We start from the raw sequence: 19,271 nt of genomic DNA, 5'->3' as shown, positions 1-19,271 counted from the left end.
CTCCTCTGGGGTCACCCCTACCCCTCCTATGACTCGTGTCTGTTCCAAAGGATGCACCAAATACTCAAGTGGAAAAGCGAAAGCGGGCCGTTTTATTTAAAAAACAATAATATTTAGAGACAATCATGGACGTGATGAAAAATTCAAACAGTACAAGCCCCTCTCCCACCCGAGATTCCCCCGCCCGCCTGTAACTGGGTTCCCCATCTCCTTCCGGAGCGATTCTGTGCAGGTACAAGCACGCATCCCACCTGTACCTTTTAAAAGGAATCGGACACAAATCATTCTATTCTAATCACTGCTCTTCGCTTTTTTTTTTTCTCACTTAACCGTGGGTCTAGTCACAGGTTTTCTGCCAGTCCCACGGGCACCATCACCTTTGTGCGGCTGCACGGGACCCATAGTCACGGTCCTGTGCTGGGCACGTGGGCCAATTCCGGAGGGGTGCTTGCCCTCCTCCTCTGGAGAGCGGGACTGGGGCCAGAGGTGCCACCTCCCCCAATCTCGCTCCACAGCCAGGGCGGGTCCCCATCTCAGCAAGCCGCGGGAACTTTCCGGGGTGTGGGGGGGTCTGCAACCCGGGCGACGCAGGTTGCCCTTTGCAGTCTCCTTTTAGTTTGAAGGTGGCGAGTCGCGGTGAGCAACCCCGCAAAGGGCGAATGAACAAGTGGCAGCCGTAGACCAGGAAACGCAGCCCCGCCCGCACCCACGAGCCCCGCCGTGCCGGGGCACGCCCGCCTTGCCCCCACCGCAGGCGGTCCCAGAGCCAGCCTCCCGCCCTCCGCCGGCCCCCCTCCCGGGCGCCGTGCCCGTCCCTAAGGCGGCTCGTCACCGCCGGGAGGCCAATGGGCTGGGCTGCGCGGCCGCGCGCACTCGCAGCGCTCCCTTTCCCTCCGTGCTCTCCGGCGCCGCTCTCCAGCCCTCGCCCAGCCCGCCGCCGTCGGAGCCGCCATGCAGCCGGCGCACGCCTCGTTCCTCCCGCAGCTGCTGCTGCTGCTGCTGCTTGCGGCGCGCGTCTCGTCGCAGCTGCCCCGGGCCGGCCGCTCGTCTCCAGTTGCCGCCGGGTGCCCGGAGCGCTGTGAGCCCGCGCGCTGCGCCCCGCCGCCGGAACACTGCGAGGGCGGCCGCGTCCGTGACGCGTGCGGCTGCTGCGAGGTGTGCGGCGCCCCCGAGGGCGCCGAGTGCGGCCTGCAGGAGGGCCCGTGCGGCGAGGGGCTGCAGTGCGTGGTGCCCTTCGGGGTGCCCGCCTCGGCCACCGTGCGGCGGCGCGCGCAGGCCGGCCTCTGTGTGTGCGCCAGCAGCGAGCCGGTGTGTGGCAGCGACGCCAAGACTTACGCCAACCTGTGCCAGCTGCGCGCCGCCAGCCGTCGCTCTGAGAGGCTGCACCAGCCGCCGGTCATTGTCCTGCAGCGCGGCACCTGCAGTCAAGGTACCTGAGGGCGGTGCCCACTACCACCTCCCCGCCCCGCCGCGAGCTGGGATCTGGGGAGCTCCTGGGTCTCCCCATCTCCGCCCCAGTCTGCCCTCCTCGGGACCCACGGGCAAACCGAGGAGCAGGGAAGCGTTGCGAGGTGTTCTGGGAGAATGGACTCCGATCTCTGGGTGGCAGCGTTCCGTGGGCTCCCCCTGAACCAAGCTTTGCGCCCAGCCCGGGGTCGGTTCTGCGCCCAGTGCGCTCTGTCCTATAGTCAGGGTGACAGGGTGTCCTGCCTGAATTGCGCATTGCTGGATGCCCAGCGGGGAACCGCACAACACCAGGGACCGGGGGACAAACAAGACAGGAATGTGGGCATAAGGGAGGAGAGAAGTTCGGGACTGGGAAAGGTAAGTGCTTTGTGCTCAACAAGCCTGGGGCGTTGGGACCACGAGGACTCATTTCTATTGCTTTCCATTCCACTTCTCTGCATCCCACCCCCGTCCCCCTTTACAATTAACCATATATTCACTATATATGGACCCTGCCTATGACAACTCCATTTAACTTTTCATTTGAAAGGAGTAGTGTGGCCAGCCTGGCGCCCGTTTCCCCAGATGATCTCCGGGGCCAGGTGCTGGTTTCCTGCCGCAGCCGCTGCAGCCGCGTTGCTGCCTGCCTTGCTTCCCGTGTTTTGAGCCAATCCTACAAAAATGAAAGTGGCTCTTTTTGAATAAGTTGAACGGGGCTTTTGATCACGAAATCTGAAGAGGTCGAGGTGTGGGGCCAGTTAGGGATGAAGAAGTGTCCCCCTTCGCTCACCTTACAAATCTTTTCTGTACCAGCAAGCCGGGTCCCTCCCTGGGGGTGGGGATGGGGCCAGGGGTGGGGAAACCCTCTGTCTCTCGGGGGACCTTCCAGACGGAGCTTCTCTTCTCCAGGCAGGAGACCATATGGAAAAACAATGTGCGGTTCAGCTGCGGCCAGGCCAGCCTTGTCGGGATGGGACGGCTGGGTTTGGCAGTGGCCCTGGGTGCAGCCACAGTCTGCCTCCTCACTGCCCGCGCTGCATGGAGAGGTGGGGGCAGCGGAGGGGCTGGTCTGGATTCTCTTTGTAGGAATATGACTAACTGAGACCTCGCACCATTTGGCTTGCACTGAGCGGAAGGTGCCAGAGCGTGTGAGAGAACTTGGAGAGCATGTAGTCAGCCAACACGGGAGCAGGGAGCCTGTACCCACCCTCAGGAAATGGCCTAGATGGAGGGTGGAGGAGAGCTGCCCCGGAGAGGAGGGACCTGCGGAGGCTGGGGATGGGCATGGAAATGCACCCCAGTTGGTGCCCGCGCTGTGCCCCAGTCCTTGTGCCAGAGGTACCACACGTGGGACCTCGCTTGATCTTCACAGCCTCACAAGGAGGGAGCCCGGAGGAACTGAGGTTGAATTACTTGTCCCAGGCCACTCAGCCAGCATTTGAACCCAAATAGTCTTCCTCAGAGCCAGCCCGGGGCTCAACCCCAGGCCTGTGGCGCAGAGGTCAGGTGGGATGAAAGAAGTTTCCAGAGGACTGGGAAGTGCATCCTGGCTGGAGTGGGGACCAGCTGGGGTGGGGAATAGCCCAAGCAAAGCCTTGATTGGGGGAGGGGTTGACTGGTGCCTCTGGGGACATCCAGGGAGGGCAGCGGGAATGAAGTGTTCCTGCTTGTAGTCTGGCCGCTCGGGGTCCTGAGTGACAGCCACCACGGGAGCAACTGGGTTATTGCTGGTGCGGCGGAGCCCCTTAGCCACTTTGGAGTTGGCAGGCGTTAACAGTCACCGTGTGGAGGCCGTCACGCCGGCAGCAGGCTCCCGGGAGAGCAGGCAAGTGGACAGGCACAGAAGGACGCCTTCGGTGGCCTTGAAAAGAGGGAGAGACAGGGTCCAGCGTTGTTCTCGTCCTTCCCTCTTCCTTCCTGCAGATACTGCGGAGCTCTGCCGTGGGTCTGGCGCTCTGTGTGTGTTTGCCTGCCTGCCTGGCCCGGGGGAGGCACCTGTCGGTCTGGGGACGGGTGGCAAGAGAATGAATGAATGAATGAATGGACGAGAGACAGCCATCCAGTCTTTAATTGAAGGCTTTGCTTTTTCCACCTCCCTCCACCCCCATCTAACACTCTGCCCTTGCCCTTCTCCGGAGGTGCCCCTGAGGACAGGAGCCCGGGAGCCAAGACTTCATTCAGTTGCAGCCCTAGCCACAAGCAGGTCACTTGATGTCATTGTTAAATGAGGTGACTTGGCCGCCTGCTCTGGCTGAGAAGGGCTGGCAGGCGTGCAGGGTTAGCAGCGGGGGTGGACACGGGAGGCCTTTCGGAGGAGTTGCCTTTGGCCTAGAGGCTGGAGTCGGAGGAGCCATGCGAGGATGTGAGGGAGGAGTCTCGGGGACGGGAGCGGGCCCACGGTTGCCAAGATCCTAAGGAGGGTTTGTGTGGAGCGGACAGTAATGACAAGGAGGAGGGAAGTGCCATCAGACGCGAGGTCTCTGGGTTGGTGAGCCGCACTTTGGAGGCATGGTGGGTCTTTGGTGAGATGTGCTGCCCTTCGACAAAGAGCATGTTGATCCGTAAGCTCTTTAACAGAGACTTCAGGGGACGTCCTCTAATCACGGCTCTGGAGTGGAAGGCACACCATCTCGATCAGAAGTCCATGCTGCTGTCAGGGTTCAGATGGGAAAGTGTCCAATTATACCGGAGAACAAAGGTCTGTCAGCTTCCATTGTTAGCAGTTTGGATCAGTTTAAAATAAAAGCTCTCTATAGGTCAGGAGCTGGCAAAAAAGAAAGGAATTGTAATTCATAATAGTATAATAATAACAAGGGCTAACATACATGTTCAGTGCCTGCTCCGTGCCAGCCTCTCCAAGCCCGTTTGGTGCTCCTTGCCATCCTGTGAGGGGATACAGTAGTCCTCCCCCCGTCCCAGCTGGGAGGCAGAGGCCCGGGCAGCGCTGTGGGCAGGACTTGAACCCCTGCATATGGTCCAGAGCCCGTTCCCAGTCACCATGCTGTGCTGTCAGCAGAGAAACCAGGATTCCAAGCCAACCTCAGCTGAGCCACAGCCAACAACTGGAATAAACAGTGCTCCAGATGGCCACGACCTTGAGATGAAACTGGAGACCCATCACAGCTCTCAGGCCACAGGCACGGGAGTAGGAAGACAGGGTGGCCCCCGGTCGCCATCAGTGTGGTTCTTGGCGGAGGAAAAGCAGAAGAATGAGAGGCTGTAATATAGAGCCCCGGGCCCTATATTGTCGGGGAGAGAATTTGCAGACGTTGCAAAAGACCAGCCCGATGTATGTACAATGTGGCAGAACTCTGCTGGGGAAAAAAAAATGGATGCAAAGCCAGGAAAGAGGCCTGAAAAAGACTCCCAGACATCAGAAGCCACATCCATGTGTCCTCTTAGTACACAGTCCAGGAAAGCCCACCTGACCCCAGGCAGCAGCCCAGGTGAACCCTGGGGTCTACAAGCCCAGGGCCTCCCTGTCCCCGTCTCCCCCACCCTGGTCCGGAGGAGGAAAGGCCTCTGGCAGTGGAGGCTGGCCATGCATTCCAGAGGAAGAGCCCCTGGCTGTTCATGTCTTTTGAACAGTGTCTAAGGCATTGCTCACATTGATTGGTTATCTTTAATTCTCTGTTGGTTTTGTTAAAGAGTTAAAATGGGAAGGTTTTATAACATTAGTGAGTCAACAGCAAAAGCCAGCCATTTGAGTAACTTCATTCCACCCAGAGAGCTGTAAATAGGTGGTGTTAGACCTGAAAACAACTGCCTTTAGTAAGCGATTATGGTGGGGACCATGAGCTAACTGTGGTCGGACGCCCGAAGCCTCAGGACGGGGCCTGGACTCAGTCCGTTTGGAGTTGTGTGATCCTGGACACAGTTCCATGCCTTGGATTGAGCAATCAGACTTTCCATGAGCTTATATTTGAAGTGAATAAATAGCTCTGGTCAGGCTTAATTTGAAGAAGAAATCAAGCTTGGCAGGGGTTAAAGGTTCCTTGGAAGGCCAGCTGGGGTGGAGGGCTGGCAGCTGGCTCTGGCCCTCCCCAGGCTGCTACCTGACCAGGTGACCGGTGCCCGACCTCTCAAGGGCCTCAGCAGTGAGGGAGCTGGATCAGATGATCTCTGAGGTCCCTTCAGTTGGACTGGTCTGTGATGTGTGTAAGAAAACCAGTCTCTGAAGAATTGTGGTCACTTCATGCCTGATTAAAATAGGCTGAGCAGGCTTCTTTAATTTTTTTTTTTTTTAATTATTGATGTTTAAAAGCCAAGGTTGTCATTGAATGCCTGTGGCTCGTCTTGAGCCTGCTTGCCTTGCACTTTGTTCAGCTTTGTGCCGGCTGCTGAGTGTCCCTGGATGACCACAGTGGTGACATGCTCACCCCCAAGAGGGGAGCTCCAGCGAGCCTGGTGCCCCTTGCTGCTTCCCAGGGGCCCTGAGGCTGGGCTGCGGGGTCTGTGGGGTGGGATCCCTCCTGAACCACGACACGTGTCCTTCCCTACCTTTCCTGCCATTGAAGAAACAGAGAGAGAGAGAAACAAAAAGAAAGATGACAGAGATAGATAGATAGATAGATAGATAGATAGATAGATAGAAAGAATATCAAAGAGAAACTGAGACATGTAGCTATTCCGATTGCTTTTCCAAAAGGTGCCCTGAAGTGGCAGGACAATTGGTGCTGCTGGCTGATGTGTGTCTGACGAACACCAGCCAGCACAACACGCAGCAGGACAGAGATGCGTGAGTGGAGAGGCACGTCTGTTCCTGCTGGAAGGGCGCAGAGTTCAGCTCTGGGGGTCAGTGACGTGAGCTCCGTTTCTAAGCTCATTTAGAGCATTTTATCAAACACCTGCTGCATCCTCAGGATTGTCCAGATTTGGGGAGTCAGAGGTGAGTAAGGCTCAGTGGCCCATGATCCTCGAGTTCGTAGTAGGTCATGTAACACCTGGCGTACGGATTGGACTTCTGGAGTCAGATCCCCACTTTCTAATGGTGGAACTTCAGCTCTCTGAGACACAGTTTCCTCATCAGTAAAATGATAATAAAAATAGTAGCCCGTCTCATCGGGTAGTTGGAGGAAAGAAGCGCCTAATGATGAGCTAAGAACTGTGCCAGGGGCACGGCTGGGGCTCCATCAGTGTAGCTATAAGAACAATAATTATCATCCTTGTCATTGAGACATCTGACCAGGAGGCAGCACAGTGCAGGAAGTGCTGTGACGATCTTGTCTCCTCGGGGACCAGGCGGGTGGGTGGGTGTGACATGGGTGTCCTGGAGCCTGACTTGGAATTTGTCAATAACTAAGTTAGGAAAGGGGGTCTGGGCAGAGGGACCCAGACACCGCCTTGCCTGTCACTTTTGGAAACCCCTAGCGATGGGCTGTGACATGAGGGAAGTGTGTGACTTCTCCTGCGTGGAGACCCGAGTGTCTGGAAGGCCTGGCATTTTACAGATGTTGTCCCGTGACCGCGCCTGGCGTCCGGGACGCTCAGGAGGTAGCCGTGTGTGGGAGCCCTGAGACCGGCTTGGATGATGCTTGGTTTGGTTCCCATGCTTTGGAAATTCCTCACAAGGAAAGATTGCTCATATCTGGGGTGGAAGAAAACTAGCGTGGGAGTTTGTGGATACTCCGTTAGTTTAGATGTCTAGGACAAATCGTCAAATCAGCGTATTTCATAAAAATGCGCTGCACAGCATCACGCAACAGCAGCCGGTCCCTCACCAGGAGACAGTCACGTCTCCCTGAGCATGTGATGGGCTCGGAAGGCATATTGTTGTGGCTGGAATTCCTGATAATTTTAAAATCTCAATAAGCCCTGTCTGTCTTAGTGAGTCAGAGCCTTGTGCAATATTTTAAAGCCTCAGGAAATTTATCTTTTTTTTTTACAATTGGTTGTGCAATCACATCTTGAGAAGATGGTAGGCCTGCCTGTGTGAGGAGCTGTTTTTTTGTTTTGTTTTTTTTCCTCAGGGTTTGGCGAAGTTTGCCGTCGAGTTCCTTCTCACTTGGTCTCGGGGCAGATTTTGGTGGGTCACTCGGCTGCTGAGTCACCGCGCCCCCTGTGACTTGGACAGCCCTCCCTGCTGGAATATCATGCTGATATTCCAAGTGACAGTTGCCGCGCGGTGGGAATAGGTGGACATGGAGAGGTCTGCCCCCGGAGGTGGCCCAGGCAGATGGCATAGAGGCGGGAGGGTCGGCATCTAGCAGTCGCATCCGCCTTTCTCTGGCACAGGGTAAGCCAGCCTGGGCACAGGGGACAGTCTTCTCGGACAGAGCAGAGACCTGAAGAGCTGCCACCACTGGGTGCTGCCTGGGGGCGTGCACTGTGCTGATAGTGTCACGGGCCTGCCTTGTTCCTTCTTCATCGCCGCTCCTGGGGGGGCGGCATGGTCCCCGTCTCCCAGCTCAGGGACCAAACAAGGCCCCAGGAAGTAAAGGAACTATCCGAGGCCACCCAGGACGAGGAGGCAGAACCAGGACTGAACCCATGTCAGTCTCACACTGAAACTGTTCTGGAGAATTCTTCAACCGAAGGGTTGCTTTAGCGGCATGCCGTTGAACCTCCAAATATTTGGGGGGCTTTCCAGCCACCTTTCTGTTACTGACTTCTCATCCAGTGCCATTGTGGCCCGAGGACATGCTTTGTAGGGTGTCTGCTCTTTGGAATTTGTTAGGGCTTGTTTTCTGGTCTAGACTGCGGTCGCTCTTGGTGAACGTGCCTTGTGAATGCAGAAGATTCTGCTGTTGTTGGGTGGAGTGTTCACTAACATCAACCAGGTCTGGTGGCTTCCCAGGGCTCTCGGGTCAACTGTACCCTCGCAGATTACCCGAGTGGGCTGTTAGCTCATGGCATGGGGGGCTGAGGTCCCCTGAGTCTGTTGTAGAGCCCGGAACGGCTGTCTCCTTTATGGCCCATGGTGTTAGCTAACCTGGGTTCCAGCCCCCTGGGGCCTTTTGGGTGAGTCACTCTCTCCCTCCAGTCTCAGTTTCCTCATCTGTATGTAGCATGAGGATAGGGATGCTGCCCCGAAGACCTCAGAAGGACACCGAGGGTCAGATGAGTGTGACAGTGCTTTGTCAGGCAGGCAAAGTAGTTAGAGATCTCCAAGTGGCAATTCCAGACTCTTCCAGGACTCCTGGTAGAACCAGCACCAAGCAGTGGAGCCAGAGGATGGGAAAGCAGTATGCTTCCTGGGTACCAGGACATGGGTCCCCTCTGGACATGTTTCTTTGTCTCATTGAGACATCGTAGCTCTTGGCCAAGGTGATGGAGTTGTCCCCAAGCACTGACCCTCCGTTTCAGGGAAACTAAAGGCAGAGTTCACTGCCATCACATCCCAGGGCAGATGTTTTGGTTCAAAACACCATACCCCAACTGTCACGCAGCACATCTGGAGCTGTACCTGCATGCTCCGGACTGGGTGCCTGTGGTCTGTGTTCCGAGTTTCTCAGCTGAGTTGCTATGGAACATGTAGTGCCCAAGAAATGGCCTGAGTTGAGGTTGCTCACATCCTAGCATGACATTTCTTCATCAGTTTGACATTTCTGGCTCTAAAAAGCATAGCCCAGTATGGTTCAGCCCTCATGGGTAAAAACCCGGTAGAAGTCAGATGACAGCACAGGAGGACTAGGAGGAAGGGCAGAGGTGGAGACCTTCTAGCAAGGACCCACGTGCCTGGTACCTTTCTGTGTGGGGTTCTGTAACACTCCCGTCCCCTTGGGGTCCCTGCGTTGACCAGCCATACCATCCTCCATCCTCTGACAGCTGTCACTGTGCTTGCGCCGTCCACAACCCATCTCCGGCCACATCAACTCCCTGGTTTCATGTTTCCTGGGATCTTCTGGACAAGGACGCCCTCTTCCCTGCAGTGACACTGGTGGCTGGCCAAAGCCGCCAACTGGCTCATCGGAAGGACTGAATCCGAGAGCGTGAAAACCCAAACGTGGATAGTCCTTGCAGAGCCTGTAGCCCAAGCCTTCACTTTACAGATGGGGAAACTGAGGCGCTCAAAAGGAAGCGACCAGGGCCCACCCACCTAGCTCACCCATGAGGCTCAGAAACTGTTGGTGCTTTTACTTAGCTTCCCATTATAAAATAATGCTGAAGAACCACCGCCCCTCCACAGCGATCTCCTCGGGTTGGAAAATGACCCGAAAGCTATCCGTAAAATGACTGATTTCTCCTCTCAAAAGTTCTAAGTACATATTAATGCCCTTGAGCCACAATCACAGGGATATTGCTGAAGGGAAATAGTCATTATAAGTAGCGTGGGGGGCACACCAGATAAGTCAGGGCTGAGGGCCTTCCATGCCTTTCGCACTGTGGTTAGGTTTTCGTTGGGAGGAGTGGACCAAGTGTTTACTCTCTTAGCCTAACCGCTCTTTTTAAATCACTTCTTCCACCAGTCTGTTTAGACATCCTGGGGAGATGCATTGATACGTTTGATGACATGCTGGCCGGTATCAGTTTTTGAAGTTACAAATAGAGCCTGATCCCATCAAAAAAAAATAAAGAGAAGAAAAAAAGAGCTGCGATTCCAGCGTCATTCTGGGAGCTGCCTCATTTCTGTCCTGAGCTTTACACCACCGCTGGGTCAGCCCTGCCCTCTGTGTGCCCTCCTGGGCCGTGGTTCTATTGCACACAGGACTGAAATGAACATTTTTCGTGTCCGTGGTTATTTCTGTATCTAGGCTTCTCCCCTTGGGATAGATACAGTGCAGTGACTCATGGGAGGATATGGATTTTTTTTTTTTTTTTTTATGGCTCTTGCTGTATTTCGGCATATTATTTCCCAGGAGTTTGTACCCATATCCATTGCCATCGGCTATAGAATTGTCTCACCCTCTTAAGTCACCGAAAGCTAGGCCAGCCATAAAGGAAGTTCCCTCCAAAGAAATCCTTCATGATAAGTGGAATGGGACTGTCTATAGCTCTGTCTTCTGCTTGGTCAGTAAGGTGCCCGGTCTGTTGTTAAGTTGCTGTTATTCTCAGATTGCTCATTCTTCAGGGAGAATGAGCATTTTTAAATTTTGTTTTTTACCTGGGGAGGCAGTTGTGATCACAGGAGATCTAACGTGAAAGGGGTCGTGTGGCTGTCCAGGAGCTGGGAGAGGCGAGGGGTGTGAGCGCCCGAGGTCCCAAGCGAGACTGTGATAGAGAATCTGAGGTCCTGGATGCCCAGCCCAGCTGTGTCCAGGGTACAGGAGGAGGCCTGCCTGACTGTTTCTGTTTGTTTTGAAAAGTGAAGAATGTGTTTATTCAAATGTTTTGTACCTGACAGGCAGAACTAAAACATGAGTCACATATATAAAATCCAATTTTCTAGTAACCAAGTTTAAAAAAAAAGTAAAAGAAAAAACAAGTGACATTATTTTTTTTCTTTTCAGTTCAGTTTAATTGAGATACAATTCACGTGCCCTAAAACATACCCTTTTCCAAGTGGACAGTACAGACTTCTTATATATTCAGAGAGTTGTGCACTGTCACCTCTCTCTATTCTAGAATATTTTCATCGCTCCAAAAATACATCCACTACCTGACAGCATTAACCCATGCCTTCCCTCTGCCCGGCCCTAGGCGACCGCTCATCTGCTGTCCGGCTCGGCCGGAATCGGACATGTTGTCCTTTGTACCCGGCCACAATGTTTTCAAGGTTCATCGACGCTGTGGCCGTGTCAGTACTGCAGGCCACTTTATGACCGAGTAACATTCTGGTGTGTGCTAGAGGAAGACCAGACTTTTCCTTTTTATCCCCTAACCCCAGCCATGAAAATCACTTTGAAAGCCCGAACTGCTGTGGCGGCACCGACGTGTTCTTTGGGACGAAATTGGAGCACGTGACGCTGAGAGCCAGCATTGAAAACAGGAACAGTCTATACTGATGGGCATTGCATGCTGTCAGGAAAAGATCAGGAAATGCATTTTTCAGATTCATGAGTTCATAGGGCCTTTTGCGGAGCTGGACAGGATGTCGGAAACGGTCTAGCCTAGCCTTCCCTCATCTTACCGATGAGATAACTGCGGCCCGAAGAGGGGAAGTAGTTTGTCTTGGGTCTCAGTGCCCACTTTTTATTTCTTCCTTGAGCCAGATTCTTTTCGGCTTGTCTCAGTTTTACAAGTTTCCCCCATTTCTCTCCTTGTGTCTCAAGCCTTGTGCTTAGCAGCAGCAGCAGATGGACACGGGGGACTTCTCTGGGAAGAGGGCCCCCGACCCCCTTTCTGAATGGAGGGTCTGGTTTCACTGTCAGATCACATCCCTCCTCTGCCGGGCGGTGGGACGGTGACTGACAGCTGAGGAGTGTGTCTCAGGCCTCTTAAGAAACTGAAGCTTCGCTTCCCAGCCCCGCTGCTGGCGCTGGAGCTTTCGGAAGCCTGCACTGCTTCGGCTGCTCCAGATACAACAACCGGGAGTGGTCGTGGCAGGAAGAGAACCCAGCTGAGAAATCTGGGAAGGTCAAGACCGGAGCCAGATGCTTATCAAAAGGAAAGTTAACAGTGTTTTTGTGAACTGAGCAGTTAGCCGTTTCCCTGAAGATAATAATAGACACATGCCCGGGCATTCAGACTTCTGAAAGAAAAAAAAAATCGTGTGATGTAACTGATTGGAAACTTCTCCCCCTAACACGTAAAATAGGTCAGCAAAGACTGTCAAACGCAACAAGACGGACTGTTCACGAGCGTTCAGCATGCCTGGGCTAACAAGGACTTGTATTTGTTTTTGGGTTTTTTTGGCCAGTGAGACCAAGGAGTGATTATTAGTGACAGGCACCTTTAAACCCAGACACATGGTTCTGAAAAAGGCATCTCTGGCCAGCAAAGTCCAAACTGCAGAACTGGGCTGTGCCTGTAACTGACCGTGGTACATCTAGCGCTCTGCAGCCAGCTGGCCCGGTGCTCCCGAAAGCTTGTTGCTAATCGGGCAAGGCTGTCTTAGACTTGTTTGGGTCAGTCCTTCTGCTTCTGGACTTCACCTGCCCAGTCGTTTCAGCACCATCTGCCGCAGCCTTGGCCCGGCCCCTGCAAACAGTCCCCTCCTCGCTTGTGGGTACACGGAGCTGGGGACCATCTGCAGCCCGAGGTCTGGCAGCAGGCGAGCTCTTCTCACTCTGCGCGTCTGGGAGACGGCACCGGAAAGCGGGGTGGGGGCTGCCCGCTCTGGGAAGTGCCAGAGTGGGCGGGGAATCCCAGCCAGGCCCGGGCCCCGCCTCCTCCCGCCCGGCCCCGCCTCCTCTTTCTCCTTGATTCGCACAGAGGAAAGAAATAGGTCAAACGCAACTCTCCTGAATTTTATTTTTCTATTTCTGTACAAAAGACAGCATAATAGTCCCATTCAATTCTGAGCCTTAAAAAAAAAATACAATAGTTGCCGCTTGTGAATTCAGTTTATTTGAACCAGAAGCAAGCGGTCCCAGAGGCTTTGGCCATCGGAAGTGTGACACTGAGGCTGTGTCTTGTCTGTCTCCTCTTCCTTCTGTGTGCGGAGGGTTTATTTTAGACCCCGTCTGCTGCCTGGGCCACAGCCAGGTGATGCCCACCTCCTTCCTGTGCGCCTTCTCTGCAGGGTCAGAGCACCCAGCTGCACAGGCTCCCCTGTGCCCAGGCCCCCAAGGGCCTGGAGGTGCAGACACATCATCGATTAGCATGGGGGTCTGGTTTTCTGGAATGTGCAAAGTCTCACTTCTGTTTCTGTGGCCTCTGCACCCTGAGCCAGCCTCTGGGTTGACGTTGTGGCTGACAAGCTTCCTTGGAATTTAATGGAGTGGGACAGACAGAATACAGTCACTCAGACCGAAAACGGAGAAAATGAGTCTTGCGGGACACCTGTGCGGCAATCTGCTGGGTTATGTATGCTCTTTTCCCCCTCCTAGGCAATCACTCTTGCAAACAGGAGGCCATCTCTGCTTTGCACCTCAGGCCTCATTACCCAGTACATTGATTTCTCTCCTGACGTTCAGGTTGAAAGGTGTCCACTGCGCTGGGTGAGGAGGAAGCCGGTTCTCTGCTGTTCTGGCTCCTGCTGGGAGTGCAGCCTCCCCTCCCCCCATCAGCAGTCTGGCTTTCTCCCCCTCCCCCTGCCCCTCCCCCTCTCCCTCCCCCTCGCAAGGTCCTTCTCGCATTCACCGTGCTGCCTCACAAAGAGACCTTTTCTTAGTGAAAAATCATCCCCTTGCCCTCCCCCAATGGGGACCAGCACCGCAGTCTGCAGGGTGTCAGGTTCTTAACGGCCTCCTGGCCCTGGCGCGACGCTCCTGCACACTCAAGACACTTGTCCTCTCAGGCCTCAGGTGCCAGTGCCCGGGCAGAGTTTCGGAGCCCAGATTCCAGTTCTGACATCAGAAGCCCTGGTGTGGCAGCTGCGTGGTGGGGATCCATCATTCGCCTGAAACGCAGTGTTCTGGGTGTTCCTTCCTTCTCCCTTGGTGCCATCCCAGCGGCCGGCGGTGCAAGCCCTCCCTGTCCCGGTCCCGGTCCCGGTCCCTGGCCCTGGCCCTGGCCCTGGCCTTGGCCTGCAGCATTGTCGGCTCTCCTCTCTGCATTGTCTCCCTGTTACTGTATCCCCCCCCCCGCCCCCTCAGAAGTGCAGGGACCTTTGGCTCAGGGCAGTCTGGTGCAGAGATCAGGAGATGCTGGAAGGCTGAGCTCTGCCTCCGGCCTTGCAGGCGTTGGTTTCTCTGTGAAGCTGTCAGGCTGTGAGTGGAACAAGCACGCGAGGCCAGGCCCTCCGGTGCCAGCAGGCAGTGTGCCTGGAGGGTAATTTCCTCCTGCATTACTCCCCAAATTTAGGCCTGGATTTTTCTACCCTGCAGGTAGCCTCTATGTTGTGACTTTAGCCATGCTAGGGGCAAAGAAATGTTCAGACATGACCCTTGGACCATCTACAGATGAGAACGAGGACAGTCGCTAGCATGCCACTGGATTCGGAGCCTGGGTAGAGAGGGATGCTTGGAGGAGGAGGGCCCAGAGACCAGACCTCGTATGAGGAGCTCCTGCTTGGGGCGTTGGTGCTGCGGGAGGGTGGCTGAGGACAGACGAGGGGCGTGTCCCAGGCCCTCAAACACCTGGACCATTCCCAAGGACTCTTTCAGGTTTTCCTGACATGCACGGGGGTCTGCTGTGATTACTTCTTTACTTACAGCTGCTGGGCCAGGGGGAGTCTGGCTGGCTGTGTGTCAGCTGGTGGCTGGGGAAAGTGTCCCAGGGCTTTGGGAGGGACCTGGAGTCCGGAGCAGCAGGGGGTCCACGCTGGTGTCTCAGGGGTAAGCACTTTCTGGGCTGTTCGTGGTCAGGAGAGGGGTGGTGTCCTACCTGAGTGAAAATGGGAAGATACTTTCTCTGGGCCTGCATTTCCAACCTCTGTGCAATGCATTTTGTGCCTGTGCGTTTGAAAGAACTTTACTTCTCATGTCACTTGTGCCCAGGCCGTGCAGCAGAAGGAAGAGAAAGGCTGGACTGGTAGCATTAGGGAGACTAAGGCAAGTGTGGGCTGGCAAGCTGTCCCCAGTGGACTTGTCACAGTCCCTCAGCAAGCAGACCCTGGCCGACAGCAGCCGTCTTTGTGGCTGGGTGTCTTCATGTTTCTTTTCCCCGAATCCTGCCAGTTATTAGAACTGGGTTACACTGTGATTTACTGTATAATTTGTAAAGTACCAATACCTTTGCTAGCTTCGGAAGTGGAAGAAATGAGGTGAAAAGTCTCAGGTGACTTCTTCCCTTTCTTTGTGAGTGTGAGCAGGGACCGTGGAAGCCACCTGGTTGAGCCTCCTTATTTTAAAGTCGAGGGATCCTAGCACGTGGGGCTTGCCACCCGTGAGAGCTGTGCCCTGCGGCACAGAAGGTGGATGCCTGCCTCCCTGCACGCGGGCGCCCTGTCAGCCCAGCAGGCTGCCCGTGAGCTCCGGGGCACAGACAGATTCCAGTAGCATCTCCAGCAGCTCTTGACTAAGTGTGATGCATCTCAGTACCTCGCCTGCACTTCGGGTTTTAGAGCAAATGATTTGGGAGCGCGGGCAGGGCTGGCGTCATGGGTGTGCAACCTGTGTGCGGTCCCGCTGTGCCCTACGCATGGTTCTCTGCAGTGACTATCTTGGGATTCTTAATAATTTTGGAACAAGGGGCCCCTTACATTTTTTTTTGTTTTGCTCTGGGCCCTGCAAATTATCTAGCCGGTCCTGAATGTAGGACAGTGCATTAAAATGCCACTGATTTGATCAATCTGCTCTTGAAGCTGATTTGAATTTTGGGAACACGCTGTTCCCTCTGAATAAAGGAGGATTCATTTCTTTTCCCTCGAATACCCCGCGTTCTGTTTTCCAAATTAGCTCTAACTTATCAAGTCCGGTGAGAAATTGGGTGGCGCGATTGTTCTCGGGGGAAGCGAAGGTTTGGGGCTGTTAATCCCGAGTCCCGCCCCTGGGTTCTTGGGCCTGGAAGGGGGAAGCTGTTCCCACAGTTGGCGGAGAGCGGGCAGTGGGGGAGGGGAGGGCTGGGACCTGGAAGGGAGGCCACAGTGCAGAGCAAGAGAGCTCCAGCCGGGCTGCCAGACAGATGGGTTGGCCTCCTGCCTCTGCCACTCACCAGCTCCAAGGCTTTGAGCAATGTGCCTTCTCTGTTCCTCTGTTTTTCCGTCTTTCTGTAGACCATGGATAGAATCTACCCTGCAAGCTTGCAGGCTTGCAGGAATAATTAGAGATAACATTTACTGAGTGCCTAGCATTGTGCCTGACACAGAGCAGATGCTCAGTAAGTGAGTATGTTCTTCTCGTTGGTGTTATTCTAGGCAGGAAGAAAGTAGGCATGTGAATGCAAGGTTGGGTAGAGCGGAGTGTTTCCAGAGCCCTGGGGAGAGGTTCGCCAGACTGGAGAGTGTGAACCCAATCCTGGGAGAGAGAGGTGGGGAATCTGAGCCACGTGGTTCCCAGGGCTAAAAGAAATACCTAACTGTTCCATTTATTATCGGGCAATTAGATCCCAACAGCTTCGTAAGTATTTGTGTCTTTACCACATTGTTCATAGTAGTCATTTGGGAAAAAAAAATTTGTTTAAGATATTTAAATTTCATTATTTAATAACCACAATTACTGGTATTTATGAAAGGGATGTGTGCACCTGTTGGGTGCCGTGCAGTCTCTAAACATGCGTCCCCAAACTACGGCCCGCGGGCCGCAATGCGGCCCCCTGAGGCCATTTATCCAGCCCCCACTGCACTTCTGGAAGGGGCACCTCTTTCACTGGTGGTCAGTGAGAGGACCACTGTATTTGGCAGCCCTCCAATGGTCTGAGGGACAGTGAACTGGACCCCTGTGTAAAAAGTTTGGAGACCCCTGCTCTAAGATCTTGGAACGCTGTTGGACACTGCCACCACCGTTCCCCCGGCCACTGATTCCAACAGTACTTGCTTTGATCACAGTGACCACCAGAAATCCAAGTTCAGAAAGATATAGAATCATCAAAAGGGCTTGAATGAGAGCTGATTTCGAAACTGAATGAACTCTCTAGAGATGGTTCTCAAGGTGTCCAATAAGTACCACTGTATTTCCCCGGGAAATTGGAAATGTCCTGTATGTCAGCCTGCTGTGGGGCCCTGGGGGGCCTTGGTGCAGAGTTTGGGAACCAAGGCATTAGGACCAGGAGAGGGTGTGTCTCTCTTCTTTCTGCCTCACATCTGATCCTTACCTGACATGTTTGCCTTAAAGATGAAACACACATATTGATGTATTTAAAGCACACATATCCAAGTTTGTGCTCAGTCCTTGCTTCAAGTCCCCTCGTTGTGACTCTTATTTTCACGGCAACAGATTTTCTTGAATGTGGTCGTGTATGTCAGGTGTTTAACTTAGTGCATGGCTCTATTCAGTAAACACTTAATAATGGAAGTATCTGTGATACTGATTATGGAAACTCATCAACACTGTGTGTGTGTGTGTGTGTGTGTGTGTGTGTGTGTGTGTGTGTGTGTCCCTGTTTCCTCCTATAAGGAAATTGTTGGAAGTCATTAAGAAGTATTATCTGATGGGTTCCAAGGAAGGAACATTTGTGGAGTTGTGTGCTGGACGAGTAGTTTATAAAGAGGAAAAGTGAATCATTTATTATCTTTGGATGGAATCCTGCCAATTTAACAACTCAGAAAATTATAGGAAATGTTGGCTACTCTGAATGGGTCATTTGTTGTGTTTAAAACCAGTAATGATAAATATTTATTAGGTAAACAGAAAGCTCTGTCTTTAAGGTGCTGTGACTCATTATTCTACCAATCCTATTCAGACTTTTTTTCTGTTTAAAATAAAACCACGTAGCATGCCATTCAGTTATTTCTTTTGGGGAATTGTTTTGGATATCCTAGCTTCTGTGCTGTCCACATATGTTTTAGGAACAGTTTATCCATTTCCTGTAAGGGATTCTTGCTGGGATTCTCATTGGGAGTATGTTGACTCTGTAGATCAACTTTGAGAGAATCGATAGCTTAACGAGAGGGAGACTTCTGACCCATGAGTATGGTATCTCTCTCCATTTATTTTAGGCTTTCTGTAATTTATTTCTGTACTTTAACTTTCAGTGTATAGGTCTTGCACATATTTAGATAAACATTTCCCTAAGTATTTAATATTTTTGATGCTATTATAAAATTAGTATTTTTAAAATTTCAGTTTTTGGGTTTTTTATTGCTAATCCATAGAGATATAATTGATTGTATGTATTGACCTGTTTTTCTGTGCTGTTGATTAACTCATTCGTTCTAGGTAGTTCATTTATAGATTCCTAAGCTTTTTTCTGTATGAACCCTTATGCTATCTGCATGCAGACAGTTTTATATTCTCCTTTCCAATCTCCGTGCCTTTCATTTCTTTCTTCTAGCCTAATTATTCTGTCTAGGATTTGTACAATGTGAACAGAAGTGGTAAGGGTGGATGTGCTTGCCTTGTTTCTGTTTTTTAGAGAGAAAGTATTCAGTTTTTCACCAGTAAGTATGATGTTAGTTTTGGGTTTTTTAGTGGTCCTTTTATCAGATGAAGAAAATTCTTTTATTTCTAGTTTACTGATTTTTAAAAAAAATCATGAATGGGTGTTCAGTTTTGTCAGATCTTATTTTTGTATCAATTGAGATGATCATTTGGATTTTTTTAGTAGAGGGTGGGGCAAATGTAGGTTTATGGTTATTTGTATGGAAAATAATACAAGAATTAATAATAATTAAGAATGAACTGTTCATGTACTTGCAATTGTAAACCTACTTTTGCCACACCCTGTGTGTTAATATTGTGAATTACATTGTTTGGTTTTCAAATGTTAAACCAACCTTATTTGTCCTTTCCTGGGATAAACCCAACTTGGTCATGATATATTGTTATTTTCTATTATATTGCTTAATTCTGTTTGCTAAAAAAATTTTCAGGATGTTTGGTCTATGTTTATGCTGGGTATGAGTCTATAATTTTCTTTTGTCTGGTTTTTATATTAAGGTAATACTGAGTTCCTATAAGTTGGACAGTGTTTCCTCTCTTCTATTTTTGGAAAAAGTTTATGAAGTGTTAGCACTTTTTTTTCTTAAATATTTGGTAGAATTCACCAGTGAAGCCATATGGGCCTGAAATTTTCTTTGTGGGAAGTTTTTAAACTACAAATATGATTTCTCTGATAGACACAGGATTATTCAGGATATCTGTATCTTCTTTAGCAAGCTTTGGTAAATTATGTTTAAAGAAATCTGTTCATTTTATCTAAGCTTTAGAATTTATGTGCATAAATTTCTTCATTACAGCCTGACCTGTGGTGGCGCAGTGGATAAAGCGTCAACCTGAAAATGCTGAGGTCGCTGGTTCAAAACC

The 19,271-nt window shown here is 52.1% G+C and overlaps 1 protein-coding gene across 2 annotated transcripts in view; it reads left to right on the top strand.

Annotated features, from left to right (window-relative positions):
• Positions 1–861: 861 nt before the first annotated feature.
• Positions 862–19,271, top strand: part of HTRA1 (HtrA serine peptidase 1) — a 50,558-nt gene continuing 32,148 nt past the window's right edge. The window contains exon 1 of one of the 2 annotated variants that reach the window (XM_066355306.1): positions 862–1,429. In XM_066355306.1, the coding sequence (XP_066211403.1) occupies positions 952–1,429 (478 nt within the window). In that variant the 5' untranslated portion in view covers positions 862–951. The remainder of the gene's footprint in view (positions 1,430–19,271) is intronic. The other variant, XM_066355307.1, reaches the window with a different exon arrangement.

Source organism: Saccopteryx leptura, chromosome 13 (genome assembly GCF_036850995.1).
Source record: "Saccopteryx leptura isolate mSacLep1 chromosome 13, mSacLep1_pri_phased_curated, whole genome shotgun sequence".
NCBI lineage: Eukaryota > Metazoa > Chordata > Mammalia > Chiroptera > Emballonuridae > Saccopteryx > Saccopteryx leptura.
The sequence above is the reverse complement of the archived record's forward strand: the minus strand, read 5'-3'. Positions and strand labels throughout refer to the sequence as shown.